The sequence below is a fragment of the Caretta caretta genome, chromosome 2 (assembly GCF_965140235.1).
Source record: "Caretta caretta isolate rCarCar2 chromosome 2, rCarCar1.hap1, whole genome shotgun sequence".
NCBI classification, from domain to species: Eukaryota; Metazoa; Chordata; order Testudines; family Cheloniidae; genus Caretta; species Caretta caretta.
Genome location: NC_134207.1, coordinates 137,974,660 through 137,998,633, shown reverse-complemented (window position 1 = coordinate 137,998,633; position 23,974 = coordinate 137,974,660). Strand labels below are relative to the sequence as shown.

At 40.5% G+C, this 23,974-nt stretch overlaps 1 protein-coding gene across 5 annotated transcripts in view; it reads right to left on the bottom strand.

Annotated features, from left to right (window-relative positions):
- The window catches only part of DNAH5 (dynein axonemal heavy chain 5), a 315,032-nt gene that overhangs the window by 93,978 nt on the left and 197,080 nt on the right, over positions 1 to 23,974 (bottom strand). For all 5 annotated transcript variants that reach the window (XM_048839609.2, XM_075125448.1, XM_075125450.1 and 2 more), the window contains 7 exons: positions 17,237 to 17,441; positions 16,589 to 16,731; positions 14,254 to 14,388; positions 13,254 to 13,376; positions 12,688 to 12,901; positions 10,555 to 10,778; positions 8,788 to 8,986 (listed from right to left, as the gene is read on the bottom strand). In XM_048839609.2, the coding sequence (XP_048695566.2) occupies positions 8,788 to 8,986; positions 10,555 to 10,778; positions 12,688 to 12,901; positions 13,254 to 13,376; positions 14,254 to 14,388; positions 16,589 to 16,731; positions 17,237 to 17,441 (1,243 nt within the window). The remainder of the gene's footprint in view (positions 1 to 8,787; positions 8,987 to 10,554; positions 10,779 to 12,687; positions 12,902 to 13,253; positions 13,377 to 14,253; positions 14,389 to 16,588; positions 16,732 to 17,236; positions 17,442 to 23,974) is intronic.

Sequence of the window (23,974 nt, the reverse complement as noted above, 5' to 3'; positions counted from 1 at the left end):
ATTCCATAATTTAGGTATTCTAAGGGTTGATGAGCAATTGTTAAAAAGGTGCAATACCCTTAACTTGATTGCAAGATCAAAATGCTTAATCTGCTCTGTGCATACATCATCGAATCCAGCTGCTTTGCCATTCTTCAGGTGACTTGTTCCAGCATTGAGTTAATCTACTGTAGTCATCAAGTGCCTTACATCGCGAAAGAATTTTCTAACCAGTGTTGTGCCTTTGGATACGACAGCTGGTAAGGCATAACTGAGGTTATGGAATGAAAGACTACCCACAGTCGGGCACACTGAAATAGATCTGGAACCCTAGGAGGACTTTTCTTGAGGGGCCAATAGAGACTGGTCAATGTGGTGATGCCTGAATAGCCTGTGCACATAAACTGGCACATCAAAGACTAATATGATCAAATGGGGTTACTTTAATTATACGAATATATGTGAGAACGGTGAGGTGCAGACCATGAAGCACCTGCTCATTTGCCGACTCTTTGGGGAGACCTGTATGAAGGAGGACCTTGCTGTAGTGATGGAAAGAGCCATCGCTTGTGCATGGTTCTGGAAAAGCCTCTAGTCTGTGACAAGGATACGAGAAAAGAAGAACCTCAAAAATACATATTAGCTGTATTAAAGAAACCATCTGATAATCATGGAGAAGGATGAAGTCTGAAAATTCAATTACTGTATACAGAAGGGCGAAGCAATCATGATCAAAGGGGAATAATAGGAAATGAGGAGTTTGTGTTAAAAGTACTGTGGGTGACATTTTTACTTCTCTGAATTTGTCTATTTACTTCTATTTACCTGATCTAGTCTTCATTTTTAGAGTGACAGCAGTCTAAAGGTATTGTCATTTACAAGTACATAATGGGGGGAGGACTTCTTATCAAGATGGATATAATCAAGGAGATAGCTTTTTCTCAAAAACTAGAACTCCACAAAGTAAACTCGAGGAGCTCTGCTAACATGAATAGTTCACATATCCTTTGCCAGGTATGCAATGTAAACAAGAACTCCTCTCAATTTCCATGGGAATTTTGAAACTGCTACACATTTATGAATCCTTAATTGTACATTAGCTCTCTGTACACAAAGTTATTTATTTAATCTTAATCTTAAAATAATTCCATTTAATTGATAATTTTGGTGTTAACTCTCAAAATGATGGGTAACAGATTAATATCCAAACTTTAAAAAACTTACCTTGAAATGCTGAATTAAGCATTTCAGGTTTCATCTGATGAAACTATTAATAAGATAATTAAAAGCAAAAGTCATTTTCATAGAATTGCTTGTAAGTGAGTAACCCTACAAAATCTTAAATCATTTCTTTTCTGTATGTGGAAAACAGCTCTTCAGTGATATTTCTGTCATATTTCCAACTCACTAACACCTCTTGTACATTTGTTCTGCTAACATTTCAGGTGTTTGCACACAACTATAAAATGTTTTCTACAAATAAAAGATATTCATAAAGCTCTTACTAGTAGTTTTTATACTGTTACACAACAGTATATAAATTTTTAATTCCAGCTTTATGATCAATAGTGTTACCCCTCAAAGTGAAAGTCACACAGGGATGTTTTAACTGAGCACCCTACACTTGTAGTTTATTTCCTAATAAACTATATACCATGTTTTTAGCCAAATTCTTCAAAGTTTAAAAAAAAACAAAACACACCACTCATTTCTGGCTGGCTCACACATTAACCTTATCTTTAAGTGATTTTTCTGTCTCTTGACCTAACTTGAAATATAATACACTTCCTTTAAATAATGTCTTATCAGATTTTTTCCCCTTAGGATAGTTCTTTGTGGGTTTGTGTTTATTTTTTACCATTATACTTGTATATTGATTCATTACACTAACAATTATATTTAAGTATTTTCAGAGGGTTGTACCATTTCACAGATGGTGACTAAGAGAAATATATGACTAAGAGCTTAATCCTGCTCCTGCTGAAGTCACTACTATTTTTACTATTGAGTTCAAAGGTGGCATGATCAGGCATTAAGAAGACGATAGACAGCAGAAGTACTTAGACAAGCAACAAGACCAGTAGCTTATTTTAATGAACGTACCTGTCATCTTGATCCAGGTTTTTCCCACTCCCTCTCTTCAAGTTATTAGAAAGAAAGAACAATTCCATGATGGGTAGGAAAATGTTCTGAAGTTTTCAAACTGTTATCTGACATACTACAGGGCATGCAGTGGTTGCCAACCACTTTCAGATTAGTGATCAGCTATGTTCTTTTCTAGTGGCGTATACCCCATCTATTCTGTCTCTTGCTCTGCTATCAGAGATATGTACTTTGAAGTTACAGTATGAAGAGATTGAAACAAACATATAATCATGTGACCGGACACTTCATGGGTAACAATTAATATGTAAACTTCATGCAGAGGATTTTTGAAATTGAGACAGTTATTTTAAAAAAAATAATTGCATGATTAATCGCGCTGCTAAACAATAATAGTACAATCTCTTTATCATGAAAGTTGAATTTACAAATGTAGACTTATATACAAAAATAACTGTATTCAAAAACAACACAATGTAAAACTTTAGAGCCCACAAGTCCAATCAGCCCTACTTCTTGTTCAGATTATCTCTTGTGGGAGATAATGCTGCCTGCTTCTTGTTTAAAATGTCACCTAAAAGTCAGAACAGGAGTTTACATGGCACTCTTGTAGCCAGCGTCACAAGATATTTATATGCCAGATGTGCTAAAGATTCATATGTCCCTTCATGCTTCAATCATCATTCCAGAGGACACGTGTCCATGCTGATGACGGGTTCCGCTTGATAACAATCCAAAGCAGTACAGACCGACATATGTTCATTTGCATCATCTGAGTCAGATGCCACCAGCAAAAGGTTGATTTTTTCGGTTCTGTAGTTTCTGCATCAGGGTGTTGGTCTTTTTAGATTTTTGAAAGCATGCTCCACACCTGGTCCCTCTCAGATTTTGGAAGGCACTTCCGATTCTTAAACTTTGAGTCGAGTGCTGTATCTTTAGAAATTTCACATTGGTAACTTCTTTGCGTTTTGTCAAACCTGCAGTGAAAGTGTTCTTAAAATGAACAACATGTGCTGGGTCATCATCCAAGACTGCTATAACTTGAAATATAGGGCAGAAAGCGAGTAAAACAGAGCAGGAGACATACAATTCTCCCCCAAGGAGTTCAGTCACAAATTTAATTAATGCATTTTTTTTAATGAGCGTCATCAGCATGGAAGCGTGTCCTCTGGAATGGTGGCCGAAGAATGAAGGGGCATACAAATGTTATCATATTTGACACATAAATACCTTGCAATGCCAGCTACAAAAGTGCCATGCAAACACCTGTTCTCACTTTCAGGTGACACTGTAAATAAGAAGCAGGCAGCATTATCTCTCATAAATGTAAACAAACTTGTTTCTCTTCGTGATTGGCTGAACAAGAAGTAGGATTGAGTAGACTTGTAGGCTCTAAAGTTTTACTTTGTTTTGTTTTTGAGTGCAGATATATAACAAAAAAATCTACATTTGTAAGTTGCACTTTCATGATAAAGAGATTGCACTACAGTACTTGTATGAAGTGAATTGAAAAATACTATTTCTTTTATCATTTTTACAGTGCAAACATTTGTAATAAAAATAAAATAAATTGAGCACTGTACACTTTGTATTCTGTGTTGTAATTGAAATCAATATATTTGAAAATGTAGAAAAACATCCAAAAATATTGAATAAATTTCAATTGGTATTCTACTGTTAAACAGTACAATTAAAGCTGTGATTAATCATGATTTTTTTAATCGCGATTCATTTTTTGAGTTGATCGCATGAATTAACTGTGATTGACAGCCCTAAAAAAAAATCCATGTAACATCCAAGCTCAATTCCTGTTCTTACTCTCCAATATAGCAGGAAATAGTTGGCTGCCCCCACTGCTTCTAAGGCCCTAGTCTGAGGGATAAAGCTGTGTCTTTTGTCACTCAGTGACCCATTTGACTAGCAGAACATTAGCCTCAGTCTGAGAATAAGTGAGAGCTGTAAAGAAAAGTAATTAGGAGGGTTTCTCAGGGCTCTGTCAAGCACAATGAGTACAATCAGCCACTAAAAAATGAGAACTTCCTATTTTGTCAAAGACTGTAGACAAGTGTCTTGGTTAAAGGAAGTTAACTCTAACAGATATGCAGAGGAAGAATTTTAAATGTTCACTTCATAGCCTCATGTCCTACAGTCTCCTGTCTCTTTACTTGCATTTTGTTTCACAAAAGAGAATGTTACTTTACTTATAGTAACTGGAGGTTCTTTGAGATGTGTGGTTCCTATTTGAATTCCACTGTGTGTAAACATGCACTTCATGCACGCAGTTATAGAACTCTTGAAAACAGTGTCAGTTGATCCACACATGCACCCTCACCCTCCTCTTGCCTCTGATCAAGGAGATTATGGGCAGAGCAGACCAACCTCTCCTCCAGTTCCTTCTCTACCATGAATCCAAGAATGATTTGAAGCAGAGGGGAAGGAGGGCAGGTAGTGGAATGCAGATAGATCCACCCCACGTATCTTGAAGAACCTCCAGTTACTACATGGTAAGTAACTTTCTTTTCTTCTTTGATTGGTGGTCCCTCTGTGTATTCCACTCTGGGTGACTGACAAGCAGTACTGAAGAAGGAGGCGGCTGCCAGGATGCAGGCAGCAAAGTCATTTGAAGTACTGCCATCCCAAAAGATGCATCAGTGGAGGAGTCCTGTACTAAAGCATATTGTCTCACAAATGTGTGAATGGAACTCCATGTAACTGCTCTGCAAATGTCAAATAGAGGTACTTCTTGAAGCGATGCCATTGATATCACTTATGTTCTTGTAGAATGAGCCCTCACCCCATGAGGGGGAGGACAATTAGACAGCTGATAGCAGAGATAGCTACAACCTGAGATCAATTTACAGATCCTCTGAGAGGATATAGCTTGACCTTGAATTCTTTCTGCTACAGCAATAAACAGTCTTGGAGTTTTTTCTGATTGGCTTTATCTTTCGCAGGTAAAAGGTTAAGGCTCACCACATGTTGAGGGAATGAAGTCTCCTCTCTTCTTCCGATGTGTGTGGTTTCGGAAAAAAAGTGAAGTGACTGGTGCAAGTGAAACTCTGAAACTACTTTGTGGGTGAACTTAGGATGTAAACACAATGACACCTTGTCTCTATGGCATATGGTGTCAGGCAGATCAACCATCAATGCTCTAAGCTTGCTCACCCTCCTGACTGAGTTGATGACTATCAGGAATGTAACCTTCATGGACAGAAGAGAAATGGAACATGGGGCTAGTGATTCAAAAGGAGGTTAAGAGAGCACAAAAAGAATAAGGTTTAAGTCCCACTGAGGAGCAGATTTCCTTACTGACAGAAAGGCTCTGATTAGACCTTTGCAGAATCTGGTAGTCAGTAAATGAGCAAAAATTAAATAACCATGAGAAGGTGGGTGGTACACATTCATTGGTGCCAGGTGGACCCCAGCTGTTCTGAGAGAAAGAAGATTGTCCAGAATAAGGGGAATACCCACAACTCATGGGTTTTTGTTGTGCCCAGACAAGGAAACACTTCCACTTGACTAAGTAAAATTTTCTAGTGGAATCTTTTCTACTGTTAGTAAGGATGCTTTGCACAGCTTCAGAGCATGAACTTTCGAGAGTTGACACCCATCCAAACACCTCACCCTGAGATGGAGTGCTTGGGGGCTGGGATGTTGATTCTGTGTTTCCCCTGGGTCATGAGATTGGAAAAGGACTGAATGCTGATCGTTGACCAAGACATGTGTAGAAGACTCAGGAACAAGAACCGTCTGGGCCAGGTGGGGGCAATGGGGATGACTCGTGCCTTCTCCAATTTATAAAATATATACATATGTATGTACAGATCCAAAACTAAAGGAAGATGAAACTCCAGACACTGGAGGTTCCAACCCAGGCCATGTGGTGATAAGAAGGAACTAGAGAGGCGGTCGGTCCGCTCTGCCCTTTAGCTCCTCAATTGGAGGACAGCAACAGCGCATGCATGACCCAACAGACATGGCTTTCAAGAATTCTCTGACTCCATGCGCATGCGTACTGTAGCCAGACAGCCAGCCCCCCCCCCCCTCAGACCAGCATTGCTGGAAACACAGGAGGAAGCTGGAACAGGGCACTTAACATATATTCCAGCACAGCCTTTGAAGCTGTGAAAGCACAGGTGTGCTGCTACAATGTGCCTCTGGGAACAGATACGACGATTAAGCTCACAGCAGGCAGAGGCCCTGTGACAGACATGGCTCTTAGCCCCTACTAAATAGCGTGATGCACACACACCAACATCCTAGGTGGGAAAATATTTATCCTGATAAAAGAAATGTCCAGTAGTCGAAACTTATTGTTTCTCTCCTTTGCAAGTGTAAACTACTCTTGCGAAAGCTGGCGTCACCCAGACAGACCAGCCTCAATTTGGCATAAGAAAGGAGAAAGAGAATAAAGGAGTACAGAGGTATAAGTAGGGGACCTACAGCACCATGATTTTTGAGTGCTTTTCACTATCTATCTGCTGGTCAGATAAGTGACAGCCTCCCAAGGCTTCTGCAGCTAAGAGGGTCCCTAAGCCTTGTCCCTTATTCGTCTTTCCGCGGAATTGAGTGACCGATCCTGGCTTGGCACCGCTGGAATCGAGAGATGCAAGGAGGGTAAGAAGCACCCACACCTGATCTCCTATCTTTAGTGTACACATATTTTGAAAGAGAGCTCTATACTTTGTTTTCTTTCTTTGGGATTGTGGCTTCAGTTTTGTAACTTGTTTGTGTGTGTAACATCTCTACATTTAAATAAGTAGGCACTAGCAATTTTGTAACCACATGATTAGAATCTAGCTTAATAAAGTTTGGTAACCATTTGTGCATAAGCCTGACTTGTTTTCTCTGGTTTACTGTAAAGCAGCCGACACAATTAAAGAACCTCAGCCGTTTTGGCTCTAAAGCCTGGCCATTAGGTGAGAGTACTAAGAGCCTAGCGTTGAGTTGTGCCGCCTCCACGGGGCAAACTCTTGGGGCACCTGTCAGTCAATCCTGGCTGCCCGCTGCGAAGGAGCTCTGAGCTCTAGCAGTTAAAGTCACGGGTGTGGAGAGGCTCTTAGTGCTGCCATTGGGGCACCTGTCAGTCAGTATTGACTGCCCGCTGCGAAGGAGCTCTGAGCTCTAGCAGTTAAAATCACGGGTGGTTAGGACCTTGGGGCATCCGTCAGCCTAGCCCGGGCTGCCCGCCGCGAAGGGACAGTGCGTCCTAGCGGTTAAAGTCACGGATGGTATAAACGGGCATAGCTGGCACCTCACCAAACATCCTTGGCCGTCGGCTAACACGTACCCACAATGTAATACACACGGGTACCAGCACTCAAAGAAGTACAAGTTTTCAGCATGCATACAATGTATGCTAATGCAAAAACAAGTGTCAGGGCAAGGACTGTCTACCACAAAATGCCTAGAAAAATGAGGCCCCATTCTTGGTTGGCCATCAGGCACTATCATAATTAATAGGTTAAATGTACAAATCAAAATCTCTCTCTTGTACTCTACTACATATTTTGTTTTTCTTTCTTGCTCATTCTTCATCTGTTTTGTGTTCCCAATTCAACAAAATATTTAACCACATGTTTGAGCACTTTCCTAAATCAGGGTCTATATTTTCTACTCTTTTCATACATTTCTCTGCACATTTCTTACTTATTGCTCTCACCTGCCATATCATTTATGATTCTCTGTTTTCCAGCACTGGTTCAGAGCATTTCATGGTTTATTCTAGTACCTCCATGTATTCATCATTTATGAGGAGGGGAGTAGCTGACTGACCTCAAAATAGTTTAATAATGGCCTTCCCTAAAACCAAAGCAATTCATACAACACAGTGAAACAGAACACAAAATTGTATCATTCGCCCATTTTGAGCTACTTCGATTGCACTGTAAAGCAATTTAGCTTCCTTATAAAATAGGACTAAATAAATAGGGTTTCATTATGCATAACTTTTCTTGCAAGAGAAAAAATGAACAAAAGCAAGTGAAAGAAAATAGGTATTTTATAAATAATACAGATACCAAAATAATTATTGTGCAAATAAGATGTAAAACATTATTTTGATTTGAAAGATGTAAGAGACTATGCAACAAGTGAAAAAGGACAATTTAATAGGAGTCACTAGTAATGTAACAAGAAAACATCAGTAATGGTTGCAGGAAAATTACATTTACCTGACATTAATGGATTAGTCAAAATTGGGCTTTTTTGTGCACTAGTTGGGGGCCAGGGCAGGTTAGTAAGTGGAATAACTATTTATGCAGTTTTAGTTCAACTACTGCAATCATCTGTGCTTACTATATACTGGACTCATGTTACAGAACATCCTTCTGGATTGCACCATTATAGCATTATGGTTGCAAAAGATCCCATGTGCCAGATTGTGCCCAGCCATTATACAAATTATCTGCTCTCCACTTCTATCCCTACACAGGAGCTGGGCATAAATGCAGTCCTTGTGCTCCCATGAGCCCAAGGACCTATCCTAGCTGGCAACATTAGCTACCACAAAAAGGACAGACAAGAGTTGGGACCACGGCCCTGTGAACTAACCAGAAGGGCTGGCTGGGCATTGAAGGGTGTTTATAATATGCATTCTTGTGTATTTTCTACATAAGCATTTACTGTATCTTTCCCTCTCCACATCCACTGGTAATTTATCACAGAACATCATTATCTCTTCTTGCATCAAGTTTCTGTAGTTACCTGTTGCTTCAGGTGCATCCCTTAGGAAGTCAACAAAGTAAGCATCAGTTTCCGAATCCACTAAAGCCTTTTTCTCTTCACCGAACTCCTCCTCAACCAATTTTGCCAAAGCTGTATCAAACCAATCTACATCTGCTGGGGTTGTGAAACGATCAGCAATAACACACTTACATTCATGCTTCCACAACTTTATCAACACCTGTTCACAAAACAAACATCTCAATTGATTAAGTCTGTAACAGAGGCACTTGTGCTCTTCACAGCCATATCTCAGCAAGGTTAGAGTTTTGTCACTGTTTCTCCGTACAGCATCGCATTACCTCTAGACAATACAAAGTAATGCTTTACTCCTTACTAGGGAAGCTGAAATAGTATTCTTTGTCAGACTTTGATTCAGCTGCATCTCAGCTTACATGTATGTCCAGTTTACAAAAAAAAAAAAGAAAGACACTGCACATTCAGGATAAAGTATTCGATGAAACCTCAGTCTAGCCTCCCAAACTACATAATTATGTGTCCAATTATTGCATTGCCAAAATCAGACTTTATGAATGCCAAGCATATTTTTACATGCAAATTCAATAGCTGACTACCCAGTTTGCTAACAGATATATTTCCCACTCTCAAATCATAACTGTCCATTCATAAGATGGAGCCACACTTTTATATGTTACTTCTGGCAGTACCATCAGTAGAGATGCTTGGATAATGATTCATCTGCGGAGGGATAGCCACTGCATTGAAGACTCAACTTTATATTTCAGTATTAAAGAAAATTAAGAGGGAAATATTTACATCAAGTATCTTATTTTTCACAAGGAATGTGGATCGTACAGTAATGAAACAGGAGAAAGACTTGTTACAGTCTGAAGTGTTATTCCCTCTTCCATTTAAGATATGTCTGCGCTGCAATCTTGGGCATGATTGCAGCATGGGTAGACATACCTGTGTTCGTTCTATGCACACTAGCACAGCTAGAAATAAAAGGGTAGCACGGCCTTCAGATGGGGCTGGACAAGCATATTGGGGATCCCAGGTATATGCAGGCATTGCTATCCCATGCAGATGCTTGTGCTGCTGTGTCTCCACTACTATGTTTAGCTGTGCTAGCACAGGTAAAGCTAGCATGGGTATGTCCATCCATGCTGCAATTACACCTCAGACTGAAGTCTAGACATACCCTTATAGCTCTAAGCCAAAAATCAGCTTTCAGCCAGTCACATGGTTTGAAAACCTCAAGGCATCCTATACCTTAAGAACAAAATTATTTGTCATTAAGACACTGAATAGATTGCTGCTATGTGTGTTTATAAAATTGAATATTTTTAAAAGCTTGATTTTCTCCAGAATTTTAAAAATTGAAATAAGCTAACATTTATCAGTAAGTATAACAGACCATAAAACTGATGCAGACAGTGGAACAAACTGGTTTTTGTTCTTTTGCTACATTGAATGTCCATAAAATCCTTTGGCATCTTAGCCATTTAGCTAAGTCAGTATTGTTTCATCACTGATGCTTATTATTTATTATTTGTATTGAGGAAGCACCTTGGAGTCCCAGATATGGAACAGGACCCCACTGTCCTAGGCAGAGTACAAACACAGAACAAAACCACTGAAGATCTTACAATTTAATAAGAAAAGTGATAACAAGTAGAGACAGAGGCTTCCTACTGTATACTGAACCACCAAGAGAATCAGTTATAGTCTTCATCCCATTGCTACTTAATATGCTAACTCCATGAAAGAAATCTGTATGTTACTTACATTAGGTTCACTGATTACTTCCGATACGGTATTTAGCATCCCCTGCCAAATCCTTGAGAGATCTCGTAGATTGAAGACATAATGGAACTTGGCTGGAGTGGGTAGCATTTTGATCTTGGTCATTTGCCATAACCTGCGTGTCAGTGGCACCAATTTGGCTACTGATCTTCTCACCTCTTCTGAGAAGCCCCGCTGACTACAATAATGCCCTACTCCAATCACACCTGGGGAAAGCAAAATTGATGGTTTAAAGGGCAGTTACTAAAATAAGGCTTGTCTACACATGGAACTATTCTGGAACAGCTATTCCTGAATAACTCCAGGCACAGACAACCTGTACATGTAAGACAGCAGTACTCTTTGCACCTTCACCTCATGTCCCCTGAAATAAACCAAAATGCTGCAGCCTAGCTAAGCTATAAAATGTACCTCTTATGCTGCATTGGGAGCAATAGGTTAAGGACCAGACACCAATTATTTTAAGTCAAGGTCAAAGTTATTTTTGCAAAATTTTTGCAGATGTGTGCAGCAATGTAAACATGTAGCACCTGCAGCAAATGTGGACAGAAATCCTATATTTTCATATGTAACTGTTGAGTATGCAGATTTTCCAGGGACAACTTTGGTGCCAGTCTCAGAATCTTGGATCTAGATGTCCCACTGTAAGACTATTTTCTTGAGTTTATGAATCAATTGGTGAACTTCATGTTGAGTTGAAACATTCCAAGTCAAACCTGAGCAGAGACTCGATTTGGATTTTTCAACAAGAAAAATATAGTTTCCACTGAAAATGTTAGGGGGTTAAATCATGGAAACCTCTCTACTCCCTTGGGTTTTGTAAAAAAATGATACTTGTTCAAGGCCTTAGTTTTGGGTCAAATTTTACCTCAGAAAGTCCATTTGAAAAAGGACACCATTTTGACTTTGTGGTGATGTTACCCACAGTTTACTCCTGGGGGAATTCTGCATCACTGCACAATGCAGAATTTTGCGGAAATTAATGTTGGGCACGCAGAATTTCCTTTCCCCCTCCGCCAATAGAAATTGGCTGAAGAGATGTTCGCCACCACTAGGGGCCGCTGGATCTTGCAGAGCCCAGCTGAGAAATAGAAGGCAAGGCTGTGAGGAGGGGGAAGAAACTGGAGGGTTCCCAGCAGCTGCAGTTCCCAGCATTCCCTGAAGGAGGGAGGGGGCACTCAGGAAACTCTGTGCAAGCCTGGGACCCCGCATCAGGCTGTTTCTCCCTCTGGATCCCTGGGCTATAGGAGGGTAGGGTCTGAGAGTGTCTGGGCTGGGGTGGAGAACTGCAGCTGGGGTCTGGGGGTTAGAGGGTGTGAGTGTCTGGGCTGGGGGGGGGCCCACAGCTGGTCTCTGGGGGGTGGTAAGTGTCTGGCTCCCCAGCTGAGCTCTGGGGGGAAGAGGCAGAGAAGAAAGAACTAGGTTGTTGTAGGGGTTTCTTTAACTCTCTACTCCTGGGGGAATTTTTCTGTGTGTCTGTATTGTTACAGACATCCTTGCTGACAGGTATTTTGAAATAAATAACCAAAATAATTGAAACCAGCATAATTATGTAGTGTTATTTTGACAAAATAAAATTTACAGAATTTTAAAATATTGTGCACAGAATTTTTAATTTTTTGGTGCAGAATTCCCGCAGGAGTAAATTTTGTATCTTAGTCTAAGGCAGAGATTTGGTTTTGTGTTTGTTTGTTTTTAGCTTCCAGGGCATGACCCAGGAGTGGGCAACAGGGGGAAATCAAGGGCTGAGAAAAAAAATCAGTCAAAATCCCACTGAGTACTAACCACCTCCTCCCAGCCCCAGCACTCCCCACCAACTCCTCCAGCACTACCACCAAAAGCCAGTGAGTTCATGTACCCCAGTCCTTGGTAATCCCAAAGTAGTCTGGGATTTAACTGAGTCCTAGTCACTAACCACACACGGAAAATTTGAGAGCCACTGTTCTAGGAAAATATGGGTACATACAGATAAGACACCCACCCCACATGCAACAAAAAATTAAGGTTTTCAATCTTAAGATTTCCCTTTAAAGTATGGGGGGGGGGCAAACAAAATTTGGCACCCCAGTTCTAACTGTCTCAATCAATACTTTGCAAAGCGAGTCTTCATTTTACCAAAGATCTTGTCAATGGAAGAATTGGAAGGCAGAGTACAGTTGAATATGGAAAAATGTCTCTTTAGTCTCTGCGGGATGTCATTGCGACCTCCACCAGGGTGGATCATGGCTGCCAAGAACTGGATATCAACGATGTTGGTAAATTCCCCCGGTTTCCCCAGGTTATAGAACCCATTCTGTTCCATCAGCTGGCGAACTATCTCATTGGTGACCTAGAAAGAGCCCATTAGGATTAGAAGAATATTTCCCTGGATGCAAAATGGCATGCAAAATTATTTATGAGCACCCGATAAACATAACTAAGAGACAGATTTTCTTAGTCTTAAAAAACACTACATTTTCTTCTGCCATGAAGAAAACAACATTTATAAATTACCAGAAATAGGTGGGATTGGATCGCCCTTTCCTCTGGTAATATCTAGAGGAGGGAGCTCAGAGGAAAATAATCGCATGCATTTCAAATACCTCAATAACCTGACAGAGTGGGGAGCCATGTCACCTGTGTCATAAGGAGACATAAAAACAACAGATCAGCATTAAGACAAATTTCAATACTTAACTAACCTGATCTCCCCACTCATTGATTACAGGCATATTCACATCATCAATGAAGACAGTCATCTTCTTGCCTGCAGGAGGACCATATGTCGTTCCCATGCGTTTGTCCACATAACTCTCTATTGAACGCTGTAAGAAAAACCTTTATTACCTAAAGCTGTACAGTTCCTCTCCATCAAAGGATAGTTTATGCTTTTTAAATGCACACACTTAGTAGCATAAACTCTTCAATAGCAAAGGCATACATGGGTACTCTTCAGACTGTTTTGAGGAGATTTCCACTAAGAAATGCCACTAGCTTTGTAGAATTGGTAAATGGAACACTGGGTTACAAAGTGAGGTAATAGGTTGCTATACAAATTGGACACAAATTGCCTTTAAAAACCATAACTGCCAATGTAGTGCATGCAACCCATTTGGAGAATTATCCCCTTTTTTTCATGGAGTGGTGTAATAAACTAAATTTGAACTATTGTGATCATAGATAACTGTGTGAAATATCACCTCCATGAAAGATTTAACTCAATTATGAAATAAACCCAACTTACAACCATTAGTGTAGACTACATTTTGTAAAGTCTTTAGTCTTTTACACAAGGTTTTAATGACAATCCAATAAAAATGAATGACCACTTCAGCCAGTTAGTGTGAACTGGCATATTTCCAGACATCAAGAAACATTGAGAATTTGATGAGGGAAGTACAACATGTCAAAAACATGAGAGTAACCAAATAACCACTGGAATGACTGGAAGAGATGTGGTTCCTGAGGATTTGCTGAAATTGATGGACAATTTTCAAAAGGCATATTGTGAGAGAAGCAAGTTACATCCCTGTAGAAAGGCCATTTTGCCTGAAGCCCTTGGAGCAGACTGGTGCTTTTGTTTGTTTGTATCTTTGTAATTAGAGAAAGCCTTCTTTTAATGTGATCTTTCTGGCAAATTCTCAGTGTACAAATAAAGATATGAACTCAGTCATCTTATTAGAAGTAGAGTGATTACTGTACCTGGAACATTAATGGGGTAGTTGCAGATGAGAAGTTCAGACTCTTGGCCATGTGATTTTCGGGATTATACTTTGACATGAATCCTTTGATAATGACAGTTTTAGCAGTTCCTTGCTCGCCAATTAGTAGCACAGCCTAGACAAGGAGAGAATTCAAATGAGCCCAGAGGTGCAAAAGCCAAGTGTGCCAGCAAAGTCTCATCAACCTCTGTATCTATCCTGGTCAGGAATGAAACAAAGAAATAAAAATGTAACTTTCAATGAGAAAAAAATTGGCAAGCTGGAAGCAGTGGGCTGCTTTAGCACTAAACAATTCAAGGTGTATTAACTCTAACAGTATGTTGGGCAAAAATTGGGGATTGGTCCTGCTTTGAGCAGGAGGTTGGACAAGATGACCCCCTGAGGTCCCTTCCAACCCTGATATTCTATAATACTTGTATGCAAAAGGGTCATTAGTTTCCACCATACAACAGGGGATCCTCACATTTTCAACTATAATTCCACATTGTCCTGCTGTGCTGGAAGGAGGACAAGAGACACTGGATGTGGTTTAATTAGGCTGCAATCTTATTCCTAAGTGTCTGGAAGTACCCGTCAGATAAAAAAGTGTAAGTACAGGTAGTTTAATAATCATTTACACATACCTGGGGGCGGGAGTTACCCATCCTAGTCCCTAGCCAACCCACTGCTTGGACCCTCCTCCCTCAAATGAGGGTTAAGGCATGCTATAAAGGAGGGTTCGCTGGCTCTCTGCCATATCAGTCATAGGAGCCCCAAATCCCTGTTTCTGCTCCTTTAAAGAATACTTCCTTTAAATCCTTTACTAATCCATTTTATCTGATCATGTTATCCCTTCCCTGCAAAGTACCTGCACAGCATATCAGCCCCATACTTACACAATAAGTTGCAAATCATAGCCTAACTTCTGTTCCATATTTGCCCCAAGTAAGCCATGCAACCCTCTATCAGGAAGGTGGAAAAAAAACAACCATCTTGCCTTGACCAATCTGGCAGTGAGGGAAAACATCTTTTCCAGCCCCCTGAGAAAGGAGTGACTGGTGCAATGCCCACCATGGATCATGACAAAGCCTGGCATTTAACTACTTCCATGCATGAGAGGGTGGGTGCTGCTCCACCTGGTCCAGGTAAAAGAGGGTTTCTCGTGCCCCAGTGTGGACCTAAATAGTTCTTCCTCTCTTCCAGTCACCTGGTGTGGGGATGGGACACTAACCTGGTCAAGCTACCGCAGCAAATCACTCTGGTATTCTAGTCTCTAAAGGGCCCACGCACCTTTCCCTGCAAGCCAGGCAATGGCCCCCACTACTTAATGGGCGGTGAGGTCATTTTATTTAAGAACATAAGAACGGCCATACTGGGTCAGACCAAAGGTCCATCTAATTCAGTATCCTGTCTTCCAATGGTGGCCAATGCCAGGTGCCCCAGAGGGAATGAACAGAACAGGTAATCATCAAGTGATCCATTCCTTGTCACCCATTCCCAACTTCTGGAAACAGAGGCTAGGGACACCATCGCTGCCCATCCTGGCTAATAGCCATTGATGGACTTATTCTCCATGAATTTATCTAGTTCTTTTTTAAACCCTGTTATAGTCTTGGCGTTCACAACATCCTCTGGCAAAGAGTTCCACAGCTTGACTGTGCATTGTGTGAAGAAATACTTCCTTTTGTTTTAAACCTGCTGCCTATTAATTTCATTTGGTGACCCCTAGTTCTTGTATTATGGGAAGGAGTAAATAGCACTTCCTTATTTACTTTCTCCACACCAGTCATGATTTTATAGAGCTCAATCAGATCCTCCATTAGTCATCTCTTTTCCAAACTGAAAAATCCCAGTCTTATTAATCTCTCCTCATATGGAAACCGTTCCATACCCCTAATCATTTTTGTTGCCCTTTTCTGAACCTTTTCCAATTCCAATATATCTTTTTTGAGATGGGGTGACCACATCTACACACAGTATTCAGGATATGAGCGTACCATGGATTTATATACAGGCAATATGATATTTTCTGTCTTATTATCTATCCCTTTCTTAATAGTTCCCAACATTCTGTTCGCTTTTTTGACTGCTGCTGCACATTGAGTGGATGTTTTCAGAGAACAATCCACAATGACTCCAAGATCTCTTTCTTGAGTGGTAATAGCTAATTTAGACCCCATCATTTTATATGTATAGTTGGGATTATGTTTTCCAATGCGTATTACTTTGCATTTATCAACATTGAATTTCATCTACCATTTTGTTGCCATTTATAATTTAACTCTCCTACCGCCCATGCGGACCACATCATTGACACACACAAACAAGAATGATACCTTGCCCTGCCCAGCAATTGTTTCAATAAGGAAGTCTGTCCTCACGTTGTCAACATTTGGCACCAAGATGGAACCATACTCTGGAATGCTGTTAGTGGGGTACACATACTCTTCAACACGAGTACTCCAGTGCATCCATTTACCTTGTCAGAACAGAATAGATTAATACTTCAAAGAAACAAAGAATTTGCCTGTATCCCATTCTCCAACTAGTAGTACAAGTGGATTGTTACCTATGAAGTTCCCTTACCCTGTCCGGGGCAGTGGGCCCTGCAGGCAAAACCCACCCTCTATGAGGATCAGCAATCAACAAGGAGTATTCTTAAAAACCACATGGGAAGGACCACATGACCTGTTGTTACAAGTGACCAGCTTGCTTACCTTTGCTCATTTGACAGCATTTTGTGATACAAAGTCCCTGTTTCCTTGTGTAGTCAGTTGCCCTTGTTTTGGTATCTCACAGCAACAGAGGGAAACTTTATTAAAACCAGTAGTAAAGCATGATTTTAAAACAAAAACTGTCAAGGAACATGGGAAAGTATACAACCTGAAGTGCCTTCTCTATTAATTAATTAATAATATAAAATATACTCTTTCAAGATCATGTCTCTTCAAATGTTATCTGGTATATGCTAGTGGGTTACTAACCATCAGTTTCCACATAGTAGTCAAACATGGTATCTTCACTTCCTTCTGAGATATGGGGAAGATCAAGCTTTATTTTTTTATGATTACGAAGCCAGTGCTCCATTTTGCATCGGTCTTCCAATTCCAGCAATGCTCCAACACTCCACATGAGGGAGAAGACGTACAACCTTTCCAGGTACTCTGGTGTTACTTCCCCTCCTTGCTCCTGAGAGGTGAAACATTGTTTTAGCTATTTTCATGGCTTAAGGCCTGTCCAAGAAACAATTCCTACATCAGACTCTGCTTTGTATGTTCAAGGTGAAAACCTTTAGCTTTGATTTACATAAGTCTCAGTAGGTGTCCCTACCTATGCTCTGGGCAACCATTACACAAACGAAAAGCTACAATACATATTGTGTCATATTATTTATTTTCCTTAATTCAGAAAAATAGCCACCAGAAAAAAACCCATAGCAAACAAATAGCTTATTTCTCTCCAGAAGCCCAGGGAAAGATGAGTAGTTGGTTTATTAGTTCATTAAAGCCCCGATTCTGCAAATACATATGTTTAATGGGTTACTCTATGACGCAAGTAGTCCCATTGCGTTATGGATATGTGGTTACAGGTTTCAGGCCTTAGACTCAAGGTTCCTTAGGGCAGAGACCTATTATTTTTTATGCCTATAGTCTAATGCTCTTAAGAGATCTCTTCCCGGGCATATACCTTAAATATACATGGAAAATTAACATGATGCAGTATGCAACTGTTCGCTAATTAAATGGTGGCTCTCAAAGGCAGCATATGTTAACAGTGCTCTGCGGCTTGCACTGGCTGAATTTGTATTTTGGTAGAGTTTAAAAAGCCAAAGATGTCGTGGGTCTTGCCTGCCTGCAGTACCACACCTCTCCCTGTGCTATGCTGCCACAATTGTGGCTGGATCCCCTTTAAAAAAAAGGAGGCATTGGAAGAACAATATTCATAGAAGCTTTTTTCTTTAAAGGAGGCATGTGCTTCTCCCTCCATGGTCCAAATTTACTTGCCTTCCAGGAACGCTGCTAAATTAATCTATTTGACCCGGCATAGTCGGAAGGCTGAGTCTGTTGAGATTAGGGTTTTTATATGGTGGCAATGCATGTAAAGAAGTGGGTTGGATTTACACATGGTAAAGTGAGTGGAAGGGATGAGTGCTGCTGCTTTGATGTAAGTTTATTCATCTTATATTATTGTATTTTTCAATATATGTCCTGACAGCCCTGAGCTTAAGGGGCATGCCACTGGGTACTGAGTATTAGACCAGAGGTGTTTAGTCTAAATATGTTACTTTTAAGGAAATGAATAAAGTTATGTTTTCACATAAGGATAAGTAGATAGGAATAGTTCTAGTGCAATTGGTCACATGTGGCATTGGTCTTTTTGCAGCATCTTCCATCGAGGCAATCCAGGCAAATAAAAATCTTGGCCTGTATTTTGTCTTTAATTAAATTCTTATTCAGCAATTTTGCAGAGATGTCAGTGTTTGCTTAAGAGAGTTCCCCGGCAAGATGGAAACAATTCAACTTTTAGAAGAAGCAATTTATCATCAGAAAAATAACAGCAGCAAGTCAGTTGGTTAGCCACCCGCATGCTAGTATTTGCACTGGCAGTTCAATAGCAAAGAAACAAAGTGCACCTTCAAATGTGACTAATGAAATTAATGTAGGGGGCTCCAACTGAGAAATTAGGCTGCAGCCTTTGACCAAAATGGTGATGAAAAGACGGGCTAGTGAAGGAGAAATAGAGCTCAAGAATAGGTCTGCAGAGTTGGAAAATGAAGAAGGGGCTCAGCAGGTAGTCACTGAAGGTGGAAGGGCAAGAAGAAGAGAAGAGCAGCTAGTCCTATAGGAAAAGGGGAAGAGTTAATGGAGATTACACCAAATATGAGCCCCAGGAGGATACAGGATGGGTTAAAGAGGATTACAAGGGAGAATAGGAATGGAAAGAACTTGCAGCCAGAGGGAACGGGGATAGACTGGAGAATAGCACAGTCAACAGGAAAAGGCAGGTCTATGTGATTGGGGATTCTTTACTGAGTAGAATAGATAGGCATGTAACCAGAGCTGATCCAGAGAATAGGAGGGTGTGCTGTCTTCCAGGTGCTAAGATACGGGATGTAGACCTGAGGTTGAAAAGGATTCTAAAGGGAGCAGGAAAGAATCCCCTAATTATCCTTCATGTGGGAACAAATGATACAGCTAGATTCTCACTGGAAAGTATTAAGGGAGACTATGCTAGGCTGGGAAGATGCTTAAGGAAATTGAGGCTCAGGTGATCTTTAGTGGGATTCTGCCTGTTCCTAGAGAAGGGCAACAAAGGTGTGACAAGATTATGACTATCAGATGGCTTAGGCAGTGGTGCTATAAGGAGGGCTTTGGGATGTATGGCCACTGGGAGGCATTCATGGATAGAGGACAGTTCTCTCAGGATGGACTTCATCTGAGTAGGGAAGGAAATAGACTTCTAGGATGGAGGCTGGCACAACTGATTAAGAGAGCTTTAAACTAGGAATTTGGGGGAGATGGTTGGGAGATGTCCAAGTAATCTCCACGCCAGAATTTAGCACTGAGAGGAAAGAAAACGAAGTAAGAGAGGATACAGCTGTGGGTAGGAGGAAGGGCAGTGTAGATACAAGTCTAATAGGTTATACTGGCAGTAAAATGACCCTGCCTAATAGGATACAGAATGTGAGTGAGGCCAAACAGCAAAAATTAAGATGTTTGTACACTAATGCGAGGCGCCTAGGTAACAAAATGGAGGAACTAGAGCTACTGGTGCAGGAAGTGAAACCAGATATTATAGGGATAACAGAAACATGGTGGAATAGTAGTCATGACTGGACTACAGGTATTGAAGGGTATGTGCTGTTTAGGAAAGACCGAAATAAAGGTAAAGGTGGTGGAGTAGCATTGTATATCAATGATGAGATAGAATGTAAAGAAATAAGAAGCGATGAAATGGATATGACTGAGTCCGTCTGGGCAAAAATTACATTGGGGAAGAAAACTATTAGAGCCTCCCCTGGGATAGTGCTTGGGGTGTGCTATAGACCGCCGGGATCTAATTTGGATATGGATAGAGCCCTTTTTAATGTTTTTAATAAAGTAAATACTAATGGAAACTGTGTGATCATGGGAGACTTTAACTTCCCAGATATAGACTGGAGGACGAGTGCTAGTAATAATAATAGGGCTCCGATTTTCCTAGATGCGATAGCTGATGGATTCCTTCATCAAGTAGTTGCTGAACCGACTAGAGGGGATATTTTAGATTTGGTTTTGGTGAGTAGTGAGGACCTCATAGAAGAAATGGTTGTAGGGGATAATCTTGGCTCAAGTGATCATGAGCTAATTCAGTTCAAACTGAACGGAAGGATTAACAAAAATAAATCTGCAACTAGGGTTTTTGATTTCAAAAGGGCTGACTTTCACAAATTAAGGAAATTAGTTCGGGAAGTGGATTGGACTGAAGAATTTATGGATCTAAAGGTAGAGGAGGCCTGGGATTATTTTAAATCAAAGCTGCAGAAGCTATTGGAAGCCTGCATCCCAAGAAAGGGGAAAAAATTCATAGGCAGGAGTTGTTGACCAAGCTGGATGAGCAAGCATCTCAGAGAGGTGATTAAGAAAAAGCAGAAAGCATACAGGGAAGGGAGTGGAAGAAGGGAGGGATCAGCAAGGAAAGCTACCTTATTGAGGTCAGAATATGTAGGGATAAAGTGAGACAGGCTAAAAGTCAAGTAGAGTTGGACATTGCAAAGGGAATTAAAACCAATAGTAAAAGGTTCTATAGTCATATAAATAAGAAGAAAACAAAGAAAGAAGAAGTGGGACCGCTAAACACCGAGGATAGAGTGGAGGTCAAGGATAATCTAGGCATGGCCCAATATCTAAACAAATACTTTGCCTCAGTCTTTAATAAGACTAAAGAGGATCTTAGGGATAATGGTAGCTTGACAAATGGGAATGAGGATATGGAGGTAGACATTACCATATTTGAGGTAGAAGCGAAACTCAAACAGCTCAATGGGACTAAATCGGGGGGTCCAGATAATCTTCATCCAAGAATATTAAAGGAATTGGCACATGAAATTGCAAGCCCATTAGAAAGAATTTTTAATGAATCTGTAAACTCAAGAGTTGTACCGTATGATTGGAGAATTGCTAACATAGTTCCTATTTTTAAGAAAGGGAAAAAAAGTGATCCGGGTAATTATAGGCCTGTTAGTTTGACATCTGTAGTACGCAAGGTCTTGGGAAAAAATTTGAAGAAGGTAGTTAAGGACATTGAAGTCAGTGGTAAATGGGACAAAATGCAACATGGTTTTACAAAAGGTAGATCGTGCCAAACCAACCTGATCTCCTTCTTTGAGAAAGTAACAGATTTTTTAGACAAAGGAAACGCAGTGGATCTAATTTACCTAGATTTTAGTAAGGCATTTGATACCGTGCCACATGGGGAATTATTAGTTAAATTGGATAAGATGGGGATCAATAGGAAAACTGAAAGGTGGATAAGGAATTGGTTAAAGGGGAGACTACAACAGGTCCTACTGAAAGGTGAACTGTCAGGCTGGAGGGAGGTTACCAGTGGAGTTCCTCAAGGATCGGTTTTGGGACCAATCTTATTTAATCTTTTTATTACTGACCTCCGCACAAAAGGTGAGAGTGTGCTAATAAAGTTTGCGGATGATACAAAGTTGGGAGGTATTGCCAATTTAGAAAAGGACAGGGATACCCTACAGGAGGATCTGGATGACCTTGTAAACTGGAGTAATAGTAATAGGATGAAATTTAATAGTGAGAAGTGTAAGGTTATGCATTTAGGGATTAATAACAAGAATTTTAGTTATAAGCTAGGGATGCATCAATTAGAAGTAACGGAGGAGGAAAAGGGCCTTGGAGTATTGGTTGATCATAGGATGACAATGAGCCGCCAATGTGATATGGCTGTGATAAAAGCTAATGCGGTTTTGGGATGCATCAGGAGAGGTATTTCCAGTAGGGATAAGGAAGTTTTAGTACCGTTTTACAAGGCACTGGTGAGACCTCACCTGGAATACTGTGTGCAGTTCTGGTCTCCCATGTTTAAGAAGGATTAATTCAAACTGGAACAGGTACAGAGAAGGGCTATTAGGATGATCTGAGTAATGGAAAACTTGTCTTATGAAAGGAGACTCAAGGAGCTTGGCTTGTTTAGCCTAACTAAAAGAAGGTTGAGGGGAGATATGATTGCTCTTTATAAATATATCAGAGGGATAAACACCGGAGAGGGAGAGGAATTATTTAAGCTCAGTACCAATGTGGACACAAGAACAAATGGATATAAACTGGCCACCAGGAAATTTAGACTAGAAATTAGATGAAGGATTCTAACCATCAGAGGAGTGAAGTTTTGGAATAGCCTTCCAAGGGAAGCAGTGGGGGGCAAAAGATCTATCCAGCTTTAAGATTAAACTCGATAAGTTTATGGAAGAGATGGTATGATGGGATAACATGGTTTTGGTAATTAAATATTCATGGTAAATAGGCCCAGTGGCCTGTGATGGGCTATTAGATGGGGTGGGATCTGAGTTACCTAGGAAAGAATTTTCTGTAGTATCTGGCTGATGGATCTTGCCCATATACTCAGGGTTTAGCTGATCGCCATATTTGGGGTCGGGAAGGAATTTTCCTCCAGGGCAGATTGGAAGAGGCCCTGGAGGTTTTTCGCCTTCTTCTGTAGCATGGGGCACGGGTCACTTGCTGGAGGATTCTCTGCTCCTTGAAGTCTTTAAACTACGATTTAAGGACTTCAGAGCACAGATATAGGTGTGAGGTTTTTTGCAGGCGTGGTGGGTGAAATTCTGTGGCCTGCGTTGTGCAGGAGGTCAGACTAGATGATCATAATGGTCCCTTCTGACCTAAATATCTATGAATTCTATGACTATGACAACATGTGTACACCTGAATTTTGCTGTAATGATGGTTAGTAAGTACTGTATACAGCAAAGGGGAAATGATGAAGTTTTGACATTTGTCAAAGAATTCTGCAAAAACCAGGAAATACAGGCTGATAAAGACTACTATTTCCACCTTCTTGATTAAGAATCATTGCTGTGGAATTATGTCCCAGATAATGTTCAAACTGCTGAATCTATTTCTGCTTTTATATTTCAATTTTACACAGCATTGTCTTGGATTTCTCCAATGCAGCTGACACTGGGTAACTGTTCCCACTGTTATAAACAGTAAACTGCCATTGACCTCAATGAATGAAGAGGAAGATCAGCGCTGAACATTTTGAAAATTCCCCTTTTTCATTCCAGTACCTTTAGGCCTGGTCTATACTTGTGACAGTGTGTAGGGTATGTGTACCTACACATCGCAGTGAAAAGCAATCTGCATCCACAATGAGTACGTAGTTACATGCAACAGTAAAAGATTCCGGCAACAGGATAAGACAGGGGAAGCACTGCTTGGGCATGTACATAGGATATATATATTCTAAAGTTCTGGCATTTCTTTACTCACCTAAGAAGTGCCTTACCATCTACACTGATATTTATACCTGTGATAGGGGGCATTCAGTGTCTGTGCACTACATACAACCTTAAGTGAAGACATAGTCTTAATGAAAATCTAAACACTGAGAACTGAAGTCTTCTCTTTGACCATAGAGTCAATATTCAGCAGCATGGGTATCAGCTTTGCAAGTTTCCCCATACTGCCCTGTTAATCCAATCT